This window comes from Coregonus clupeaformis, chromosome 15 (assembly GCF_020615455.1).
Source record: "Coregonus clupeaformis isolate EN_2021a chromosome 15, ASM2061545v1, whole genome shotgun sequence".
Lineage (NCBI taxonomy): Eukaryota > Metazoa > Chordata > Actinopteri > Salmoniformes > Salmonidae > Coregonus > Coregonus clupeaformis.
In genome coordinates, this window is record NC_059206.1 from 50,068,986 (window position 1) to 50,093,550 (window position 24,565).

At 40.9% G+C, this 24,565-nt stretch overlaps 1 protein-coding gene across 1 annotated transcript; it reads right to left on the reverse strand.

Moving 5' to 3' along the window:
- Positions 1–53: 53 nt before the first annotated feature.
- On the reverse strand, positions 54–24,164 carry LOC121582831 (hippocampus abundant transcript 1 protein). The gene is made up of 12 exons (XM_041898960.2): positions 23,827–24,164; positions 21,941–22,039; positions 17,720–17,782; positions 17,183–17,310; positions 11,065–11,179; positions 10,205–10,423; positions 9,898–10,011; positions 9,329–9,400; positions 8,857–8,969; positions 8,392–8,489; positions 7,766–7,929; positions 54–1,576 (listed from the first exon to the last, which is right to left on the reverse strand). The coding sequence occupies exons 1-12, from the start codon at positions 23,905–23,907 to the stop codon at positions 1,334–1,336; spliced, it is 1,509 nt and encodes a 502-aa protein (XP_041754894.1). The 5' UTR covers positions 23,908–24,164; the 3' UTR covers positions 54–1,333.
- Between the last annotated feature and the right edge of the window lie 401 nt (positions 24,165–24,565).

The window sequence follows — 24,565 nt, forward strand, 5'->3', positions numbered from 1 at the left end:
CCAGTCAATTCAGGAAGTACACTGAAATTCAAACTCAAATTCCAATTCTCTTCAATGCTTTTCAATGAGGAAAATGTGGAATTGGAATTTGGTTTACTTTCTAAATTGACTGGAATTGAAATGGAATTGCCCCCAACCCTGATGTATAATATCAATAAAATACATCATAAATACATCTTATAAATTATATTATTCAAGATAAAAAAACTTTTTTAGTACAGTAACAATCAGGATTTCACAGACTGAACAGAAACCGCAGGGCACTGCATGAAACCATAAAGCTCAGCAATGAATATGGCATCATTAACACCTCAATTCTGCCTCCTACTGACATGAGGCCACATCCAGTAAATATCCTACATAGTTCCATATTCTCACCATACAGTAACACTTTTAGCAGTTTCTCTAGGACCAGTGGTTCAAGTACCAAAACTCTGCACAATAAAGTGTGAGGAGTTATGAGATCTTGGAGTAAAAAATCAAACCAAGATCTCATCTTCCTACTCCCCTACCATCTTATTCCCTCATGCCTCCCCACCCCTTATAAGACAATGATATGATAAGTGCTTTCTGAATAATGTGAGTTATTGTAAGGCTTGTGAACAGAAGATCCCATGAAATATTGGACAAATATCTCATCCCTTTTATTATGTCGTAATCTTATGGCTGCTCATAGTGACAGAGTTCCTCTATGAACAGTCTTCTAAAGTAAATATGTTAAGTGTTGTTGACTACTGGCACAGATCTTCTTCTTGTATTGAAATGCTGCGCAGCTGAGTTTGAAAATGCGTTGAAGCAATAAAATGCAGGGCATAGCAAGCTCTTTCCCTTCTACCTCCATTAAACATCTTGTTAAAAAAAATAACTCACTCAATCTCCCCAGCGGGCAAAGCTGGTTGAAATGGCATCATTACAACCAGATTATAACCAGTAACCAGTTTTGCCCGCTGGATCCACTATCTCTCCCTTCAGACTCTTATAGTAAAACAAGGTCCAGAGTCCTATAGGTGAAAAACTAAAAACACTGGGGTAACCATCCCCTGAAAGATCACAACATCATAAACAGCATATTAAATCCTCTTAAATAAATAAATACTAGTTCCTATGGAGTAAGGGCGGGGACAGGGGCGTAGACCAGGGAATTAATGGTTGGTCGTGCGGTGCAGAGTTGCACACAAGATTGAGCTTAGTTTGCTAGGCCCCTGTCCCATCCCCATCCCCCTTTCATTCTCTCCTCCTCCATTGGGGATAGATAGGCTACATAAGTGGCGTGTTGGGGTAGTTCCTGTAGCTGGGTGTAACAATACCAAAGCTGCCTGCTGCCCTCCTTCAGTCACACGATGCTGTCCTGAAGCAGGGGCTCAAAGTCCTCGTCGCTGGTCGGCACTTGCGTGTCCTCGTCGCTGCCCGGTAACAGGGTGTTGATGTGCACACCGGCTAGCATGGAGGTTTCCTTGGTGTCGGCGCAGGTCACAACTGGAGGCTCAGTGTGTTCAGGGATAAACAAGGCTACCAGGAACGCCACGACAACCGTGCACGAGCCCAGGAGGAAGGGAGGGCCGGGGATCAGGGATTTCTTTATGGAGAGAGACAGGGTAGTATAGATATGAAGAGTTTTATTCCAAAACGCGATATATCCATTTTCAGAAATGTTGGTAAATGGACATGAATTAAAAACAGATCTTGTGAAAGAGCTAGAGCTATAATTTTTTCATGAAAACCCAGACATGATTTTGTTTGAAATACACTGAGTGTACAAAACATTAAGAACACCCGCTCAATGACATACAATGACCAGGTAAATCAAGGTGAAAGCTATGATCCCTTATTGATGTCACTTGTTAAATTCACTTCAATCAGTGGAGATGACGGGGAGGAGAAGGTTTAAATACGTATTTTTAAGCCTTGAGACAGTTGATACATTGATTGTGTATGTGTCCCATTCAGATGGTGAATGCGCAAGACAAAGATTTAAGTGCCTTTGAATGGGGTATGGTGGTAGGTGCCAGGCGCACTGGTTTGTGTCAAGAACTGGACGCCGCTGGGTTTCACGCTCAACAGTTTCTCGTTTGTATCATGAATGGTGCACTACCCAAAGGACATCCAGCCAACTTCACACAACTGTGGGAAGCATTGGAGTCAACATGGGCCAGCATCCCTGTGGAACGCTTTTGACAACTTGTAGAGTCCATGCCCCGACGAATTGAGGCTGTTCTGAGGGCAAGGGGGTGTTCTTAATGTTTTGAACACTTGCAAGGTCATTTTATTTTAGAGTGGCAAAACGCTATATATCCAACCCAAACAACAGAACTCCCGATTGGGTTTTAAACAGTTACATGTAATAAAGTAGGCCTATCTATACATAAATAAATATTAAAAGATCCCAAACAGCAATTCTGATTCCCATGTAAAATAGCTTTTGAGTGACTAAAATATCACCCATAATATTTTTGGGGGATAGAAATGTTCAAACTGAGAAAAAGTAATTTTTCTCTCATGGCTAACTAGCAGGAAGTTTGAAAAGACAGGCTCAGTGGGCGGGGAGGTTATATTCATGAGCTTGTCTTGACCGACAGCTCTTTGAAACGCCTATGTCAAGGAACTTGGATGCAGTGAGTGGTGTTGCAGTAAAATCATCTCAAGCTAATTTGGTGATACACAAACCAACTCAAACAACATTGAAATTGCATCTGCGTCAGAGTTTTAAACAACCCTTCCCCCCCCTTTTGTTCCATGCTGGCTGAAGACCTAGCTACCCAGTAACTAGCTAACACCAGACACAGATGAAAAGGGGAGACATATGCATCTTTGCCATAGATGAACAGGGCAAACTTTTAGTTATATTTGCTGACACCCTACAGTCATATTTTGGCACCAGTAGAGTAGCTATCTAACTATATAAACCACGCCCTTCAGCAAACACGCCAAATACTTATTTAAATTAAGTAAAAGAATATCATGTTACCATTGGTGTATTAAAATGAGAGTTAGGGTGATGTCACCCTATCTCCTTAATAATCCCGCCTCCTGAATCCAAGAGTTTGACATGGGGGAGGGAACCAGTAACTTTATGATCAAATTTGATCAATGTAGAAGCAACAGCCATTTTTCATACTTTGATCTGGTATCTTCCAAATATCATCCAATTTCATGAAAAACATGGTTTTGACTGTTCATGAAATATAAAATAATCAATTTGTTTAAACAATATTGTGCAAAAAGCCTATCACATAGCCGATTTATTGTATCCAGAGGGTGAACAGTGTATACAATGTGTGTTTTCTTTTTGGACATTTAACCAATTTTTTGAAAAATGTTATGGGAGTTTTATGGGGTTTTCTGTTAGGATAAATGATAGGAAGCTTTTTGAGTTTTATTATATACTCTTTAGGGAAGGATTTAAGGAATAATAAGGACGCAATTAATTTGCCGTTCAAGGATGGATTGATTCTTATTGTCGGAGTGACACAGCCCGCTATTTGCAGTGTTTCCCGTCATTAGATCTTGGCTCTCTCCTTTTTATGAGCATGTTTAGAAAGTTATCTTTCGGCCAACAGTAATAGATTTCACAGACTCCAAAAACTGTTGAAGGGATCCATAGTAATCAAAAGGTCCATGACACTCAAGAGTTCAAAGCTAACATAACGCTAGGTAGCCAACGTGCAAACAGCTGAGAGTGACAGCTATCTATCACTGCATCTGGCTGACTAAGCCAGGGGTTAGCCTAAATTAATAAGATAAGGTTTTAATTACGTTCCAAAGTGTGGAAAAATTATTTAGAGAAACCTACCGTACAAATGAACAGACAGATATAATGGAAATGATTCAGTAAATTATTCATTTTTGCACCAGCGGCAAAAACCATATGTAATGTTCCATGCAACTGGACAGTGGATATAGCGAGAGCCATATACAGTACAGTGCCTTCAGAAAGTATTCACACTAGTGATGCGCGGGTTGACTCATAACCCGCAGTCCCCGCGGTTATATATCCGCGGGCCGGACGGGTTTAGGGTAATTAAATATTGTGTGGCTGAAGGGCGAAAGAAGAGTTGAAAATAAAGAGAAGGGAGGGCCAGAAAATTAATGTTTGGAAAATATTTGGTAAAGTGGTAAAAGAGGATGATAGCAGTGCCGGCTATATTATGTGTGATAATTGTGATAATTGAGGCGCTATACAAATGCGACTGTCTCAAGATGGGGACTTCAAATAGGCCTATGGCATGTCAAGGGAACTGAAATCTGGACATGACTGTAGGTCTATAACCTCTCACATAGCCTTAATAATAACTCCTGCAGAATTAAGTATTTCTTGCAGTAAAATTATACACCAATGTAGGCAAAATTTGGACTTGGGAACAGGAGTGGAGAAATATGATTTATTTATTTCTGCATCTTGAGAGAATGCAATGCTCAGTTAGATACCATCTGTAGAGGTGCTGTCTTCATCATAAAAGCTTATAGTATTCAACCACATAAAATATGCATCGAAGACTAACTGAAATCTTATCAAAAACACATTGGGTCTTTTCACAGCTTTCTGTGAAACTAATGTCATTTGGACATTTTGCACAGAAAATCTTTCCCTCTTTTTTATTTAGTCTTCTAGGGCAACATATAATGACAAAAAAGAAGCTACATGTATCTAATTATAAACAAGTTTACAAAAAAATAGCCTACCAAAAGGTCAGAAATTATAAACTGAAACGCATCTAAATCAGGCAACAAAAAAATCCTGCACCCCCTGTCAAGAAAATCTTTCTGCCATCTTTGACTGTAGCCTATAGTGCATTTTCTATATTTGCGGGTTAGGGTTGGGTGCGGGCCTCAGATTTTCACTTTATCACATATAGTTCGGTGGTTGCAGATGGGTTATTAGCAATTACGGGCGGGTGCGGGTGAACAAATAGCTGACCCGCGCAACACTAACTTACAACCCTTGACTTTTTACACATTTTGTTGTGTTACAGCACCTACTTTTCACTGGCCTACACACAACACCTCATAATGTCAAAGTGGAATTATGTTTCTAGAAATGTTTACAAATTAATTTTACATGAAAAGCTTGAGTCAATAAGTATTCAACCCCTTTGTTATGGCAAGCTTAAATAAGTTCAGGAGTAAAAACTTGCTTAACAAGTCACATAATAAGTTGCATTGACTCACTCTGTGCAATAATATAGTTTAACATGAATTTTGAATGACTACCTCATCTCTGTACCCCACACATACAATTATCTGTAAGGTCCGTCAGTCGAGCAGTGAATTTCAAACACAGATCAGGGAAGTTTTCCAATGCCTCGCAAAGAGGGGCACCTATTGGTAGATGGGTACAAATTAAAAAAAGCACACATTGAATATCCCTTTGAGCATGGTGAAGTTATTAATTACACTTTTGATGGTGTATCAATACACCAAGTCATAATGATGCACGCGTCCTTCCTAACTCAGTTGAAGGAGAGGAAGGAAAACGCGCAGGGATTTCACCATGAGGCCAATGGTGACTTTAGAACAGTTACAGTGATAGGAGAAAACTCGACATTGTAGTTACTCCACAATACTATCCTAACTGACAGGGTGAAAAGGAGGAAGCTTCTACAGTAGGGTTGGGCAGTTTCCAGATTTTCATATGATCATTACGGGATTTACGGTATTACCGGTTTAGTACACAAGGGTGCGACCAAAAAAACGCAAAAAAGACCATTGGGCATCTGTTACCAGAATGCTAACAAAATTAGCACAGGTAATAGCGGATTTCCATGGAGGCTGCTAGCTAAATATGCTAACTGGTGAGTTTGGACATTTACAAGCGAATGTGAATGAGAGACATTGTGCAAATTAACAAAAGTTTGTGTACACGCTGTGTCTGTCTGGAGTCGTTAGGGAAAAGGGCCTGCCTGCTCTGCGAAGATGGGGGAGGAGCAGACGGGCCGAGAACGGAGGAGAAAAACGCAAGGAAATCAAAAGATAGCAGTGGCAGATGTTCAGATAACTCATCCAAAGGGCTTTGACTTCTCAAACACGGCAGAAAACTTACACAATATGATGCCCCGTCACCATATTAATTAAGTAACTTACTTAGATAGCAAGTTAAACTTAGGGGTCACGTTAACGCAGAATTCGTAAGAATGTGATTTTCTGGATTTTTGTTTTAGATTCCGTCTCTCACAGTTGAAGTGTACCTATGATAAACATTACAGACCTCTACATGCTTTGTAAGTAGGAAAACCTGCAAAATCGGCAGTGTATCAAATACTTGTTCTCCCCACTGTATCTCACTGGTCATCCCCAAAGCCAACACCTCCTTTGGCCGCCATTCCTTCCAGTTCTCTGCTGCCAATGACTGGAACAAACTGCAAAAATCTCTGACGCTGGAGACTCTTATCTCCCTCACTAACTTTAAGCATCAGTTGTCAGAGCAGCTTACCGATCACTGCACCTGTACACAGCCCATCTGTAATTAGCTCACCCAACTACCTCATCCCCATATTGTTATTTATTTTGCTCATTTGCACCCCACTATCTCTATTTGCACATCATCTTCTGCACATCTATCATTCCAGTGTTAATACTCAATTGTAATTATTTTGCACTATGGCCTATTTATTGCCTTACCGCCATAACTTACTACATTTGCACAACTGTATATAGATTTTCTATTGTGTTATTGACTGTACGTTTTGTTTATCCCATATGTAACTCTGTGTTGTTGTTGTTTTTATCGCACTGCTTTGCTTTATCTTGGCCAGGTCGCAGTTGTAAATGAGAACTTGTTCTTAACTGGCATACCTGGTTAAATAAAGGTGAAATATATATATATTTTTTTAAATTAGAGACTTACCCAGAAAGACTCAAAGCTGTAATCACTGCCGAAGGTGCTTCTACAATGTATTGACTCAGGGGTGTGAATACTTATGTAAATTAGATATTTTTGTATTTCATTTTCAATCAATCTGAAAACATTTCAAAAACATATGTTCACTTTGTCATTATGAGGTATGTGTTTAGATGGGTGAGATTTTGTATTTATTTAATCAATTTTGAATTCAGGCTTTAACACAACAAAATGTGGAATAAGTCAAGGGGTATGAATACTTTCTGAAGGCACTGTATTTAGAGTTGGGCCAACTTTTAGAATTTTGAATATTGTTCTAATTCTAGACATTCAGTAACATAGCATTTTTAAAATATTCCCTGTGTAATGATAATCGGGTGGTAACATGGCTGCCATATAATTTTGTAGTGTCATGTAAATGCATCATAATGCAGAAAACCCAATGTCCCAACTCTCTATACACATGGCTCTGGATATAGCACGTTTTGGTATGAAACAAGTGTGTCGCATATTGCGTTTAGCAAAAAAAAAAACATTTTAAAGAACATCTAAAGTAAATGTTTTAAAAGTATGAGAACAGCCATAATTCATACACATAGAAAGGGATCCCTGAGCATTCATTTCAGAAACGGACCCATGAGCAATTTCATTTCAAAATTGCAATTTATCGTGTTTTGGAATCAAACACTTCATATATAACTTATTTTTCTGTAGGAACTTGATTTCACATTCATATAACACAAATAATACCACCCATCTCTGAATAAAGAAACAGAAAGATACAGGATTACAGCTACATAAAGATTGCAAGCGCTTACTTAGGAATAAATATGTTTTAAAGCTAAAGAAGAGAGATGTATACGGCTAGTCTGGCTGGCCCTAGAGGCAGAATGAGAATGTTATATTGGTGTTAGATAGTAATTCATTTACCTCAGCCGGTGGGTTTATAGGTATAGGGTCGATGGGGTATTCTCCCTGGATGGGGTCAATGGTGTTCAGCTCTACGTTGAACATGAAGAAGATAAGGCCATACAGCGCAGGGCCCAGACCGTTACACAGGCCCCGGATTCCAGTGATCATTCCTTGCACCAGACCTGAGGAGAGAAAGGTTATTAGTTTATTTGTCAGGAACGATGTGTACCACATGTAGCTACATAGACCATCTGCGGTTCCTGGGCAGAACACATAAACAGCATGACATCACAGAAAACACACCATATACATAAACATCCATGAGGGTCTGTTTCTGATAAAAGTCTATTATAAAAACAAATTCAAATGTTAACAGGATAGGTCTGCTATGAAACAAAATAGTCAAAGTTAAAAACATCCATGCATTTGTATGCTGTGATGTGTCTTAATGGAAAATGTTAGTAAAAAATGTATTTAAAAATATACACATTTATTCACTTTCAAAAGGACTACGGAGGTGGAAAGGTAGTACCGTAGAGAACAGGATGAATGGATAGATTACATGAAGGAAAAAAGGGAATGCCTTAGAGCATGACAAATGGATAGATTACATACAGTAAAGGGAAATAAGGGGAATGTCTTACCCTGCTTATCTGGGTCTGCGCTGTGAGACACCAGGGCGCTCACTGCAGGAAAGGTGATACTAGACATGGCTGCTACTGCACCCGCAGCCCACATCATCCTAAAAACCACAGCGAAAGAGAAAGAGACACAGAGGAGACAGTGGTTAGCTCCAGACACATACAGTCTGAGACATCACTTAGCTAAATGGACCCACTCTAAGGAGTCCCACACTCAGGACCAGCCCTGCTGAGCATGCTCAATGATCTTTGACAAAATCGATTCCCGATCCACCTTCTCTTTTAATTTTAGATCGATTCTGAGATGAGGGAGAAATATATACCAGTAGCTACATAAACGTACAAATTTTACATGTAATACATTTCTTAGTCAATAGAAAAACAAATCTGTTTGCTAACTTTATGTAGGACAGCTCTGTAGATCATACTCCACTAACCACAGTGAACATAGAGTTAAAGGTGACCCACCATGGTTCTGATCCAAAGCCGTACCAGGCCAGCTGTAGAATCTGGAAGCCCAGGCCCAGTAGAACTGTGTTCTTGTTTCCGATCGTTCTCATCAAGACTGTCAGGATAAGTGTCTGCAACAACAATTAATCAATTAACCAATCAAACAAATGTATTTATAATGCCCATTTTATATCAGAAGTTGTCATAAGTGCTTTACAGATTGCTAATTTATTTCATATGTATTGTAGGCACATTCTTCAGAAATATTGTATGCATAGGAATTACACGATTTGCTACATTACTTTAGAATGCTTTTCTTTTAAGTAGGATAGAACGGGCAGGCTAAGGCTATGTCGACATGATTTAGATCTAAATGTGGAGCTAGATTAAATACATTCCAAAGGACATGATTGTTCGTTAACACATTGCAGTTCCCCACAGACACAGTTAAATGGAGTAGCAGACGGTCACCATTGCGTCAGATACGTACCTGGGCTATGATGGAGAGGATTCCAACCACCCCGATGAACACTGCGATCGTTGCCGATGAAAAGTTAATGACCTGAGTGGGGATAGAGAGAGAGAGACAGAGAGACAGAGAGAAAAAGAAAGATAGAAAGAAACAGAGCCAAAGATGGAGAGAGAGAAAACATAAAACAGCATTAGCCTCTCTCTTTCTCTCTTTGCTCCAAGGGTCCAAGGCAAAGTAACGCCACTATGCTAAATGACTAGCACTTGACTGTGCTCAATGGAGAGAGAGTTGTACAAGTGGATCTAAAAAGAACAGCGAAAGAACACCATCTCTATAATTATAGTCACCGAACTAAAATGAACTGAACCGGAGGTAAACAACACTGTGTGCTGAAATAACTTGTTGTTTGTTGTACTTGTATTTTATGTAGATGATGTTATCATTTGCAATCTGGCATGGTGTTCTTAATTGCCCCTAAGGGGATAAATAAAGTTGTATTGAATTGAATCTCAAGTTTACTGCCAGATGGTTCAGGTAAATGTAGAGGAGTTGTCCTGTCTAAGATACAGGACAAGCTGGATATTTACCTGTCTAAGGTAGAGAAAAAAGCTGGAGTATTGGCCAGCTTCAGGTAGGTAGGACAGGAACACTGTTATACAGATGAGAAGAACCGTGGGATCCTTCCCCACTTTCCTCATTGACTGCAAACATGAGACACCAAAGTATTTTAAACAACAGAGAGACACCAAAGTATTTTAAACAACAGAGACACCAAAGTATTTTAAACAACAGAGAGACTCCAAAGTCTTTAAAAAAAGGACATTGACACTGATGAAACCATTAGCTGATGTAGCCTACTCAGCATGGCATGGCATGGCATGGCATAGCACTCACCTGGAATGGGTCGGCTTGCTCCCAGGTGATGGGTGCTCCCCAGGTGTTGAGCCTCATCTTCTCCGGAAGGGACTCTGGCACGGCCAGCAGGATGAAACAGATGTCTGCCAGAGCAACCAGTGTAGCCACCAACACCACCAGGTTGTCACCGTAACACGCGGACAGGTACGCCCCAATGGCTGGACTCGTCACCAGGCTGGCTGCAAATGTAGCCGACACCTAGGGACACAGGAGGAGAACGTGTGTTTGGAACTAAAGTTGTTTCCAGGTCAGTTTATATTTAATCATGATATCCACTCAGTGACAATTGTAACAGTTTTTCATGAAGTCCTGTTGTGTGTTTTGTGTTGTGTGTTTTTTTTATTGTATTGGAGCCAATAGCTGTCAACGACCCAATTGTCAGGGATGCAGCCATTTTTCACATTTCACAAGTGGTTAAGCTACAAAGGAAATGTAGTTCAAAATACAAAGATAAAAGGATGGAAGAATTCAATGGGATATGCTATACTACAAGCATTTGGCTCCACCTAACATCTGCTAATCTGTGTACACGACAAATAAACGTTGATTTGATTTGATTTACTGCATGCTGTGACCTCAAGGGACCCATCATGACACAACTGTATGAGATATGAAAACCACTGTGTGAAGGCTTGCAGGAACATGACACTACCAACATCTATTCTAAGCACAAAAGAGCACATTGTATAACCCATATAGAATTACAGAACTTGATCTTTACCCACATAATTGTCAGATAGAATTGGAAAGATGGAAAGATAAAATTCTCCTCTACCCCCAATCAACATGGGAATCAAATGAGAAAGATACTGGACATCATAATAAAAATAACTTTTTACCAGTCCATATGCTGTGCTTCTCTCATGCTCCTCCGTGACATCAGCGACATAAGCGAAGATGACAGAGAAGGTGACAGAGAAAGCCCCTGACATGGAAATCGCTGCAAAGTACCACCTGAGGGAGGGAAAATTGTCAGTTAGACTCTTCTCAAACTGCCAGTCAGTCACATTCAAGCAAGTGCATTTCACATCATGTACTTGACAAATAAGATCAACAAATACTCCTTCAGACTCTAAAGATAGAGATTCTGTGACAAATTACTTGACAGTCTTAAAGTGTTTACCAATTACAAATTCTGACTAAAATTGGTAAAACAGACTAACTATATTGTGGTGTGTGCATAGGAGGGATAATATAGTATTTTCATTTAAAACAGCACTTTTACATTTGGACAAAGACCACACTCTTAGACAAAAGGGTTCCAAAAAGGTTATTTGCGGAAGGATTGGGTTCTACCATCTGAAGATCCCTTTTGGAAGACAAGGTTTCTTTGTAAGGCAAAGGGTTCTACCTAGAACCTTTCATGTCCTAAGAACCATTTTTGGAAGAAGGGTTCTTTGATGATTCTTTGGAAGGCAAGAAAGAGTCTTTGGAAGGCAAGACTGTAGAACCCTTCTGAATCTGAATAAGCTTTTTGTATTGTAACTTTTTTTTATTTCTTTTAAAGTGGAACTGACAGCATTTTTTGCTTCCCCAGGAAGAATGACATCTTTTTTTTTACATTTTCTGACAAGCACTTAGATATCTATTTTCAGGTTTTCGTAAATACATAGAATGTTTAGGAATGATGTATAGTAAGGCATTTGTGAAAATTCTATAGCAATATAGAGTGGGAAAGCGGCCGTGCGTTTGGACAATTAATAGACACTGCAGTAAATAAAACCAAATAACAACATCTGTCCTGTCCAGGACTGGAGTCTACGCAGACAGGTGCGCCATAGCCAATCAGAGCTACAGTAGGCCTATATGCAAATAAGTCATTTGCCACACGGGCCTGCCATCATTCACTTTGAACTGGACTGTGTGTTTACAGGTAGTAGCAAGAGTGCCACTTTAGATCATTAGAACGCATTCGCCAAAAGCCACACAATACACCTGAATGGATTTCTGCAAATATGTAAATACATTTGGGAACTTTAAAATCCTATTTCTCAAACAACCATGAAAAGGTATGTTCTCTCCCTCAGTTGCCTATGCACATCAACAACAACAAGATCAACAACTAATGCTAGCTAGAGCGAGATAAGCTAAAATCTAACGAAGGAACATTAGATAAACCCTCTTAAACTTTTTCTGCTAGTTGGCCTTCAAAATTGCACTGATAAACGATGGGGAATAGTAGCCTGCTCGTCCTTTTGCAGCTTGCCTGCCAATGCACGCTTGTCCCAACGCACATTTTGACAACTGAATGGGAACTTGCCTGCCTCCCCGCCCATTTGATCAATGCCAAATACAACTAAGAGATATGTTAACTGTGTATAACAACTAGCAAAGCGTTTCACATTTCTTACTAGCTAACCAAATGACACCTGCAGCATCTCTAGATGTAGCCAAAGAAAAACGATATGAGGGGAAAAAGTCAGTCACTAACCCACTCCTCCAATGACACGACATCCTCCCAGCAGCTAGCTAGCTAATGTTAGGCTTTGTGTTTTTAGCTTGCTAAATAAATAGTTAATTACATAAATAGATACGCTAGCCCAGGGGTGTCAAACTCAATAAGCGCAAGGCCCATATTGAAAAAACAACTAATTTGCGGGCCAGACATAGCCTATTTGTTTTTACAAAAAAAACATGCAACTGTGACTCAAACTGGCCATTGTTTTATTAGAAAAAATATGGCCCTTTATAATGTCCACTTACAGTGCATTCGGAAAGTATTCAGACCCCTTGACATTTTCCACATGTTGTTATGTTGCAGCCTTATTCTAAAATGGATTAAATAGTTTTTTCCCCCTCATCAATCTACACACAATACCCCATACCCCATAATGACAAAGCAAAAACTGTTTTTTTGAAAATGTTGCAGCCTGTGCTGCTATGCTTGCAGATGTGCATTATATGCTGCGACCCTAATCAAAAAGTATTTAATAACTTAAAATAACAAAAGCTTTGCTATAGGTTGTTGTAACATTTCAACTTAAAACATGTTTGCTTATTTTTTTGCACTTAATGGATCACCAGTGCGGTTCAATGCAGCATTGCTGTATGGTGCACTCAAAATGTATTGTAGTTGAGTAGCCAACCTAGGCTACTGCTCAAATGTTGCTGTAATTGGCTTTCATTTTTCTCTTTTGCATGGTGTTTTGTTGCAGGTTTTGTTTTTTGGTTAATCATTGTCAAACTTTTAAAAACCGAAGCCAGACTGCAACATTTTAGTAGCCTAGCTAGGACTGTGGCATGTGTCTGTACACTTTCCCACGGCTGCGCGATGTAAACGGGACACACGAAAGCAGCGCAGTTTAAGTTTAATTAACAATGCGAGCGCATCAGGCTGTAATTTCATAAAGTAGATGACTCAACTCTTGACTCATTTACACTCGCTTGTGTGTCCTATTTGGCCCACAGGCCTTGTGTTAGCCACGTTATGACTGACTTGTGATCATTACCTTTGCTAGTTTGATTGTATTGACATTCCCAGCCTTAGTTACAGTCGTTAAAAATTGAAACGGTGCATCCCGAATGGGTGGCGGCAGCAGAATATGTACCAGGTCAGCGATATTTACAACCTGATAGCAATATTTTTGGGACTACCAAGAAATGTATTGGTGAATGATATGAATAATGCATTGAACTACATCCATATATTCTGCCAACAATGCCTTACTGTACATCATGGAATGTTGAGTCAAATAGAACCTATCTTTAAAACCTCTTATAAAGTTGGTTTGAAGTATAAACTGGGAATTTTATATTTTTGATTGATATTATGATTGTCTGTTTCATATCTGCAAAGTAGTTAAAACGCTGTCAGTTCAACTTTAAATACTGCCAAAGCATTAGTGTTTACCTCAGTGTTTAGACTAACATCAGGAGTTTGAGTAATCTGATCAATTTAAAAAGATAGGTGTGAGAATGTTTTAATAACCAGTCGAGTGATTGTGTTATTTTTACTAGAGTAAAAGACTCAAAACCATGCCCATCATTATCATATTTCCCAGCATGCTCTATTGCAGGTAGATTTTCAGAATTGTTTGTATCAATATCTGTGTTTTTGCATGTACATTGAATGGTTGATTAATCTTATGCTAAACCGATAACATGCTTTTTCATAAACTAATCCAATCTGTTAGTAGTTGGATTTATTGTACCCGTTACTGAGATGATTGTTCCAGTTTAGAGGATTTAGGTAGTCTCTTCCCTACATTTGCAGTAATTCTGAATGCAGATTGCTAGTGATGTTACATTTGAGAACGGTGCGCCAGACATGCGTCGAAATTGTTAAGGAGTTTACTTCAAAGTGCCTGTATCAATTTTTCAAACAACCACCTGATTGGTTTGGTATTGGTTTCGGTAGAAGACATTAACGCTTTGAACACACCGACTGTGTAATGCGCAAAAAAGTATGCAGCACCAGCTAGATATGTGTGCAACAAAAGCTCAACATTCACCTTCTGCTACGATTTCTGTCAACCCGTTTACCCATACAGTTTGACGCATACGTTTGATAAATCAAACGTTTGTACACTGCTCAAAAAAATAAAGGGAACACTTAAACAACACAATAACTCCAAGTCAATCACACTTCTGTGAAATCAAACTGTCCACTTAGGAAGCAACACTGATTGACAATACATTTCACATGCTGTTGTGCAAATGGAATAGACAACAGGTGGAAATTATAGGCAATTAGCAAGACACCCCCAATAAAGGACTGGTTTTGCAGGTGGTGACCACAGACCACTTCTCAGTTCCTATGCTTCCTGGCTGATGTTTTGGTCACTTTTGAATGCTGGCGGTGCTTTCACTCTAGTGGTAGCATGAGACAGAGTCTACAACCCACACAAGTGGCTCAGGTAGTGCAGCTCATCCAGGATGGCACATCAATGCGAGCTGTGGCAAGAAGGTTTGCTGTGTCTGTCAGCGTAGTGTCCAGAGCATGGAGGCGCTACCAGGAGACAGGCCAGTACATCAGGAGACGTGGAGGAGACCGTAGGAAGGCAACAACCCAGCAGCAGGACTGCTACCTCCACCTTTGTGCAAGGAGGAGCAGGAGGAGCACTGCCAGAGCCCTGCAAAATGACCTCCAGCAGGCCACAAATGTGCATGTGTCTGCTCAAACGGTCAGAAACAGACTCTATGAGGGTGGTATGAGGGCCCGACGTCCACAGGTGGGGGTTGTGCTTACAACCCAACACTGTGCAGGACGTTTGGCATTTGTCAGAGAACACCAAGATTGGCAAATTCCCCACTGGCGCCCTGTGCTCTTCACAGATGAAAGCAGGTTCACACTGAGCACATGTGACAGACGTGACAGAGTCTGGAGACGCCGTGGAGAACGTTCTGCTGCCTGCAACATCCTCCAGCATGATCGGTTTGGCGGTGGGTCAGTCATGGTGTGGGGTGGCATTTCGTTGGGGGGCCGCACAGCCCTCCATGTGCTCGCCAGAGGTAGCCTGACTGCCATTAGGTACCGAGATGAGATCCTCAGACTGGTGTGGTTGGCCCTGGGTTCCTCCTAATGCAAGACAATGCTAGACCTCATGTGGCTGGAGTGTGTCAGCAGTTCCTGCAAGAGGAAGGCATTGATGCTATGGACTGGCCCGCCCGTTCCCCAGACCTGAATCCAATTGAGCACATCTGGGACATCATGTCTCGCTCCACCAACGCCACGTTGCACCACAGACTGTCCAGGAGTTGGTGGATGCTTTAGTCCAGGTCTGGGAGGAGATCCCTCAGGAGACCATCCGCCACCTCATCAGGAGCATGCCCAGGCGTTGTAGGGAGGTCATACAGGCACGTGGAGGCCACACACACTACTGAGCCTCATTTTGACTTGTTTTAAGGACATTACATCAAAGTTGGATCAGCCTGTAGTGTGGTTTTCCACTTTAATTTTGAGGGTGACTCCAAATCCTGACCTCCATGGGTTGATACATTTGATTTCCATTGATAATTTTTGTGTGATTTTGTTGTCAGCACATTCAACTATGTAAAGAAAAAAGTATTTAATAAGATTATTTCATTCATTCAGATCTAGGATGTGTTATTTTAGTGTTCCCTTTATTTTTTTGAGCAGTGTATGTACCACACAGAACACAGTGCAACTACCTCTGCAAAGCAATGCTGCAAGGCAAACACAGCGTTCCATTGGAAATTAATGTACTTATAGTGTACAAGGGTACCCTGCGTACACGCTACGGTGTGTGGGACGTCATATATAATCATTTGGCTGCTCTAAATTCTTTTGACCAGCAGGTGCCACTAGTGTACACTTTGTTGATCAAAGGCTTGAGTAATGAACCTATTTTCGACACACAATTGGTTGGATAGCCTCAATGCTTCAAGAAGCTTAGTTTACCCCATCACTAAAGATTGAGGGTCATCAAAAGTTTCAGTTGTGAGATATCCTAACTCTGGCTGGATTTCAACAGGAATTACACATCACTTTGCAAGTGAGCATAATGTGATTTGCAAGCCTGATGTGGCCTGTAAACAAGGAGTTTCCTAACACCAGTGTCAGGGTATAACTAGGCCCTCAAATATAGGGCTTTTGATATATGTAATGTATTGTCATAAAGACTTTAACTTTAAAGGCTAATATGGCTGGTGGAAGTGCTCATTGAGGGTTCTAGGAAGAACCCTTCAAACATAAAAGGGCTCTCGGTGGTACCTTTCATCAAGATTTCTAGGGAGAATCTTTAGAGGATAAAAGGGTTCTTGGTAGAACCCTTCATAGAGGGTTCTAGGCGGAAACCTTTAAAGAGGGTTCTAGGTAGTACCAAAAAGGGTTCCCCTATGGGGACAAACCGAAAAACCCTATATGTTTTTACTTTTAAGAGTGTAGATTTCATGTTTAAATGTGCGTATTGTTTCATTCTAATCAAATACACAATGAATACTAAACCAAATCACAACAGTGTTTTTTCCTTGGCCAGCAGAAACGGGCGGTCTTACCAGGGACTGAGTCTCATAAGCGGGATGGGGGCGCAGGTGAAGAACACAGTGACCAGTAGGAAGGACCGTCTGCCCCACACGTCTGACAAGGCACCAATCAGAGGGGCACTCATGAAGGACAGAAGACCCTGTTGAGGAGGAGGGTGAAGAGGGGAGGAGTGTCTGTTAAAAATGTCATGGTTACCGGGAACCCATAATGAGAAGCCTCATTCATCTTTAGTGGAAATGAGAGTGAGCTTGATTACAATCAAGTAGCAGCACGAAAATGGCTGCTCTACGGTATCCTGAAATTACCTATAATAAACATGCACTTATTATGAAATAAGATACTGAAAAAAGATGAGCTAGAGTACACAGAATACAGTTTAGTGTGCTGCATTTGTTCAATCGTTCAGGGATGCAACTCTATGGATGGGTCCTCTGTAGCATAGCAGTGATCAATAAATGACATAATTGGTTTATGTTTTGGAATACTGTTTGTAGTCTTTGCTAAACAAAACTGTTAGTATTTAGTTATTTCTAAGTCTGATATCTTACCTTCACCCCTTGAATGAGGCCATTCATCAGAAACGTGTGTTGTGGAAAAGTTTCATGTAAAACCTGCAAAGAACCACAGAAAAACCAAAACCATCTTTAACAGGGCTGTTCCACAGAAAGGCTGCCAAGAAACCATAACAGTCACACACACACACACACACACACACACACACACACACATAAGCATTTTAACAAGCCAAGAAATCTACCCTAAAAAACAACACCACAAAAACACAGGTGCGTTTTACTAGACCATTCCATAGGGAAGGGAGACAGACAGAGAAGGTGAGAATAGAAAGATGACGAGCAAAATAAGAGCTAGATAAGGATGACTGTCAGAAAGAGCGAGATAGAGCCTGTAGGTCTCTCTCTGTATCTCAATTAGTATTTCTGTAATTCCTCATAACCTCCTTTCTCGCCTCCTTCTCAACTGTATTGGAGGGAAGGGCCAAGGTCCCTCCATCCCAATGCGTTTTGAGAAGATTAATCTCAGTTAACCCAGAACTAAAGTCTTGCTTAATTGGTCAGATGCTCGATTATGTTCTGGGTCCATACGTGTTAAGAGAAGAGATAGAACGAGGATCGGAACCGGAGTTACAGGCAAGTCTATTGGCCAAATGTCCCCTCCATTTCCGAAATTCAAAAGATTATAATACCTGCGAAATCAAGATTTGTCCAAAGCACAGTACTAATGCTGCTCGTTATCTCATGCATCCTCTTGTATCATGACAGATCTACGGTACCATTTAAGTTTACGTAGTCTGTCCACGAGAGATTGTGAGAAGACGGATGCGAGGAATAAAGGCCATTTTGTTTTAGAAAGAGCCCTACACTCTTAAAAATAAAAGTACAATAGGGGACCCATTTGAGGGTCTCTGAAGATCCATAAATGGGATGGTTCTTTGAAGAACCATACAAAAATCCAACACCAGACATGTTTCGCCCATGCAGGACCAGAATTCAATAGCCCTGCTGTAGGGTTTAAAGCCCTATTTTTCCCATGGTGCCTTTCGGGTGAGTTTTAGAGTTACCACCCATGACTGTGTTTTCTAGTGACAGAGACATGGCTGTTGTATTCATACATTTAGTCCTGTGGCCTTCACCAATTGAGATCCTAAGTGAATATGTTGTCATAAAATTACATTTAAAAAATAAATACAATTAAACATATTTTATAAGGCCTTCTTTTGAGGGCCTAGTTTTACCCTAATACAGTGGCCTGAAACTCTTGGTTTACAGGCCACATTAGGCCTGCAAGTCACATTATGTTGGCTTGCAAAGTGATGTGTAATTCCTATTGGAATCCAGCCACAGTGGGGCTAACCAAAATGTTGGATTTTTTTATCCACCCACAACCTGTATTCAGTATGACCTCCAGGGTTGGGAAGACTAAAATATGAGACTACCTTAAACATCTAAACTGGAACAACCATTTCAGTAACGGATTGGAATAGTTTAGAAACATGTATGTTAGCATGAGATGAATTAATCAATCAATGTACATGCAAAACCATAGATATTGGGCCTCCCGAGTGGCGCAGCGGTGTAAGTCACACTGCTTGAGCCGGCCGTGACCGGGAGACCCATGAGGTGGCGCACAATTGGCCAGCGTCGTCCGGGTTAGGGGAGGGTTTGGCCGGCCAGGATTTCCTTGTCCCATCGCACTCTAGTGACTCCTTGTGGCAGGCCGGTCGCAAGCTGGACGGTGTTTCCACTGACACATTGGTGCGGCTGGCTTCCAGGTTAAGCGAGCAGTGTGTCAAGAAGCAGGGTCATGTTTCTGAGAATGTAGCCTCTCCCGAGTCCGTAGCGGAGTTGCAGCGATGGGACAAGACTGTACAGTCGTGGTCAAAAGTTGAGAATGACACAAATATTAATTTTCACAAAGTCTGCTGCCTCAGTTTTTATGACAGCAATTTGCATATACTCCAGAATGTTATGAAGAGTGATCAGGTGAATTGCAATTAATTGCAAAGTCCCTCTTTGCCATGAAAATGAACTTAATCCCCAAAAAACATTTCCACTGCATTTCAGCCCAGCCACAAAAGGACCAGCTGACATCATGTCAGTGATTCTCTCGTTAACACAGGTGAGAGTGTTGACGAGGACAAGGCTGGAGATCACGCTGTCATGCTGATTGAGTTAGAATAACAGACTGGAAGCTTTAAAAGGAGGGTGGTGCTTGAAATCATTGTTCTTTCTCTGGTAACCATGGTTACCTGCAAGGAAACACGTGCCGTCATCATTGCTTTGCACAAAAAGGGCTTCACAGGCAAGGATATTGCTGCTAGTAAGATTGCACCTAAATCAACCATTTATCGGATCATCAAGAACTTCAAGGAGAGAGGTTCAATTGTTGTGAAGATGGCTTCAGGGCGCCCAAGAAAGTCCAGCAAGTGCCAGGACCGTCTCCTAAAGTTGATTCAGCTGCGGGACCGGGGCACCACCAGTGCAAAGCTTGCTCAGGAATGGCAGCAGGCAGGTGTGAGTGCATCTGCACGCACAGTGAGGCGAAGACTTTTGGAGGATGGCCTGGTGTCAAGAAGGGCAGCGAGGAAGCCACTTCTCTCCAGGAAAGACATCAGGGACAGACTGATATTCTGCAAAATGTACAGGGATTGGACTGCTGAGGACTGGGGTAAAGTCATTTTCTCTGATGAATCCCCTTTCCGATTGTTTGGGGCATCCGGAAAAAAGCTTGTCCGGAGAAGACAAGGTGAGCGCTACCATCAGTCCTGTGTCATGCCAACAGTAAAGCATCCTGAGACCATTCATGTGTGGGGTTGCTTCTCAGCCAAGGGAGTGGGCTCACTCACAATTTTGCCTAAGAACACAGCCATGAATAAAGAATAGTACCAACACATCCTCCGAGAGCAACTTCTCCCAACCATCCAAGAACAGTTTGGTGATGAACAATGCCTTTTCCAGCATGATGGAGCACCTTGCCATAAGGCAAAAGTGATAACTAAGTGGCTCGGGGAACAAAACATCGAAATGTTGGGTCCATGGCCAGGAAACTCCCCAGACCTTAATCCCATTGAGAACTTGTGGTCAATCCTCAAGAGGCGGGTGGACAAACAAAAACCCACAAATTCTGACAAACTCCAAGCATTGATTATGCAAGAATGTGCTGTCATCAGTCAGGATGTGGCCCAGAAGTTAATTGACAGCATGCCGGGGCGGATTGCAGAGGTCTTGAAAAAGAAGGGTCAACACTGCAAATATTGACTCTTTGCATAAACTAAATGTAATTGTCAATAAAAGCCTTTAACACTTATGGAATGCTTGTAATTATACTTCAGTATACCCTAGTAACATCTGACAAAAATATCTAAAAACACTGAAGCAGCAAACTTTGTGAAGACCAATACCACGACTGTAAGTACCAATTGGATATCATGTAAAAGTACAACAACAACATAATATATATATATATACACATAGATATTGAAAAAATAAAATAACCTGCAATAGATCATGCTGGGAAATATGATAATGATGGGCGTGGTTTTGGTTAAACTCTGGTTATTAACACCAATTTTGATCCATTTAATTCTTGAATCAACACTAGAAATTTCAAGAACCTTTTAAAATTCAGAAGAACTGTAGATGCCACATCAAGTACACCACACTTAACTCAAATGTTATTTATTTGGCAAGAGTTCTTCAAGGAACCTTAAGAGCTGAGGAAGAACCATTTAAGAACCTTTATTTATTTCAGTGTAGATCATGTGTCAAACTCATTCCACGGAGGGCAGAGTGTCTGCAGGTCTTTACTCCTCCTTTGTACTTGATTGATTAATTAAGATAATTAATTAGTAAAGAACTCCCCTCACCTGGTTGTCTAGGTCTTAATTGAAATGAAAAACCAAAAACCTGCAGAAAGTAGGCCCTCCATGGAATGAGTTTGACACCCCTGGTGTAGATAGACCTAGATAGGCCATTTCTGATATTTTGCCCAATTACTGCCAAAAGAGCTTATCTGATTAATCAGTGGAAAAAGATCTGAATTAGGCTGCATGTGTAAATGGAAAAATATATGAATTTGGCTGCGTTTACAGAGGCAGTCTAATTCGGATCTTTTATGCACTAATTAGTCTTTTGACCAATCACATCAGATCTTTTCACGTCAGATATTTTTCAAAGCTGATCTGGTTGGTCAAAAGACCAATTAGACAGATAAGCTGATAACCAGGCAGGCCAGATAGAGATGTAACTCACTGTCAGCATTGGAGTGGTAAGGAGACCCCAGGCAAAGAACTCCAGGAAGATGACCACCACAGCATGGGAGACACTGGGTCTGCCAATGCCCTGGCCCGGCTGCAACACACAGGAAAGAAAGTCGGCCATTTTAGAACATATTGTATTCCATGTTAAAACATACACTACGGAAATTAGCAGCTTTTACAGTGTGAGAAAAATGTAAACAGCGTTTCAAAAAGGTCACTTGAGATGATAAACAACCACCTTTTCACCATAATCACAAAGCATATAAAATCATTATCAGGACCCTGTGAATGGGTTTGCTATATTTGAGTGCCTGGACTTATTTTGACAAGTGCAGTATATTCTTTTTGAAGCAGACATACAATATGCACTATTAGGAAAACAATTTCCTAAAGCAACCATTTATTGATCTACACTCTGATACTGTAGATCTTTCTGAATGAGATGGTCAAGAGGAGTCCAAATCAAAATAATCAATAAAAAGAGCCCACTGCTTCTCTGTCAAGGTGAATCAGTCACTTTGCTATTTGAAGACATCCACGTGGCCATTGTCTCCTAGGACATCCCTGAGCAAGGACAGACAGCAGTGGTATTTGAGGAAGGCAATGGCATAGAAAAGATAGATAGATTAGCACAGGCCCCTAGCTACTTCACAGCACAGTGTGAGGCAGCCTGCAGCTTGGGAAGCTTGGGACATGGCCGTTGCATAACAGTGGAGACGAGATGGGGCCCCCAATTCCCTATTCCTCACAGTGAGTGCACCGAGTTTTTCCTGTGTGTATGTAATATGTATGCGTGAGTGAGGACTGGAGGAGATTGAGATGTGGTTGTGATCTCAGCTCGCTGTCATGCAAGGGGCGAATCACGTTATCATCACCTTGTCTAAACTGAGAAATTAGACATACATAGTAGCCAGGCCTAATGGAGATTGAATCACTGCTTGCTTACCATGCTGTGGAAAATAGACTTAGGCCTAAGCGTTTATTTGTGTTGTTTGCTACAAATAAAACCGCTGATCTAAAATGAATGTCCCAATCCACTTTGATGTGATAGCTCAGATTACATAATAGAATAGAATATTGTTTATTTTTAAATTAGGCCATCTGTAATTTTGTTTTTGGTCCAGGTCACCTTTCCTTTCCAAGGAAACACCATGGTAACACCTATGGTCCTAACAGCTGGCTATTGGCTAATGTTTAGCCTATGAGGAGGTTTAAATCCGAGGGCACTGTGGGACAAACAACCTGCCTGGAGCACCTCCAACATCATCAACACCAACAGTTCATGAAAGGATAGAGGTTGCGGCAATAAATAAAAGTGTTTGTTTTTTTATTGCAGGGGGATCTGGACTCTATTATCTATACAAAATAGATACAAATAGGCCTTATGCATCTAAAAAACCAAAAGGTATTATCATGATAATGAACCAGTCTATGAATATGATTATGGAATTATCATGCAAACAGATTGCATTGAGAGGTAGCCTGGGATGTTATGTAATACAGTAGGCTATTGGCAGCGGCATGACAATATTATACGGTCTTCATTCAATAAACTATCTGCAGCTAGGCCTTCCGCAAGATGCAACCCTGATATATTACCGGCCGCGTCCTTCCAAAAGACATTGCGATGTAACCATCTCCTATCACTATTGATAATCTATTAACAAATTGATCAACATTTCAAAGCTGTTTGGCAATAGCGTGTGGTGCACTGTATGCTGAGTGCATAATGTCCGCTTATGTCATAGCCTACCGCTGGCGCACTCACAGCTGATGCTGCATCGTTTGCGGTTTATGTGAAAATCGGTTACATTGTTACATACACATTCCCGGTTACAATTGTTAGGATACCGAAATAAAGACGATTCATTCACATACCGTGGGCCCATCTTTCATGATAATTTTCTTCACCAACACTATACGGTTGGTACCCTGATGATCTTTCTCTCCCGGAGCCATCTCCTCATTACATTTTGCCGGAGTTACATAGAATCCATGCTGCGTAGGGATCTTCGGTTCACCCGTTTCTTCCAGGATGCCTTTTGATTTAGCCTTGAAAGGCTAACGGTTATTAAAATACGTGTTTATAACCCTGTAGCCCCGACCGAATTGACAACACCGGCAAATGAACAAAATGGATATTGCACACGTCAACACGTCCTCTCGAATCTCTCTCTGTGCGGAGGACAGCGCACTATGCGATTTAATATTTGAGAGGGGGCTGAAGGTCTGACTGCGGATCAGTGTGTGGTTTTATGGCGTCATTGTATGCATCGGCTTGATGTCGGCTGAAGGTTGGAAAAGCTGGTCTGAGATCAGATATATGGCTAAGCAGCGCTTCTTTCTGCAGCCACAGTAGACTACGAGGAAACCACGTGTCACGTGTCTATTAAGGTTTATTCTCCCCTCTGGTACAAATAAAACATTCATTTGTGGTTAAATTTATTGAGCTGAAAGTACATTACCTAGTTTAGGCCTACTCTGAGAAAACATGAGCTGTGATCAATTATTCAAAATAATATAATGTATGAAATATGCTGCATTGAATTATATTGTTTTATTCTTACATACACTGTCAAAAATAGTTGTGTGATATCACCTTGCATTCTAGTTTAAG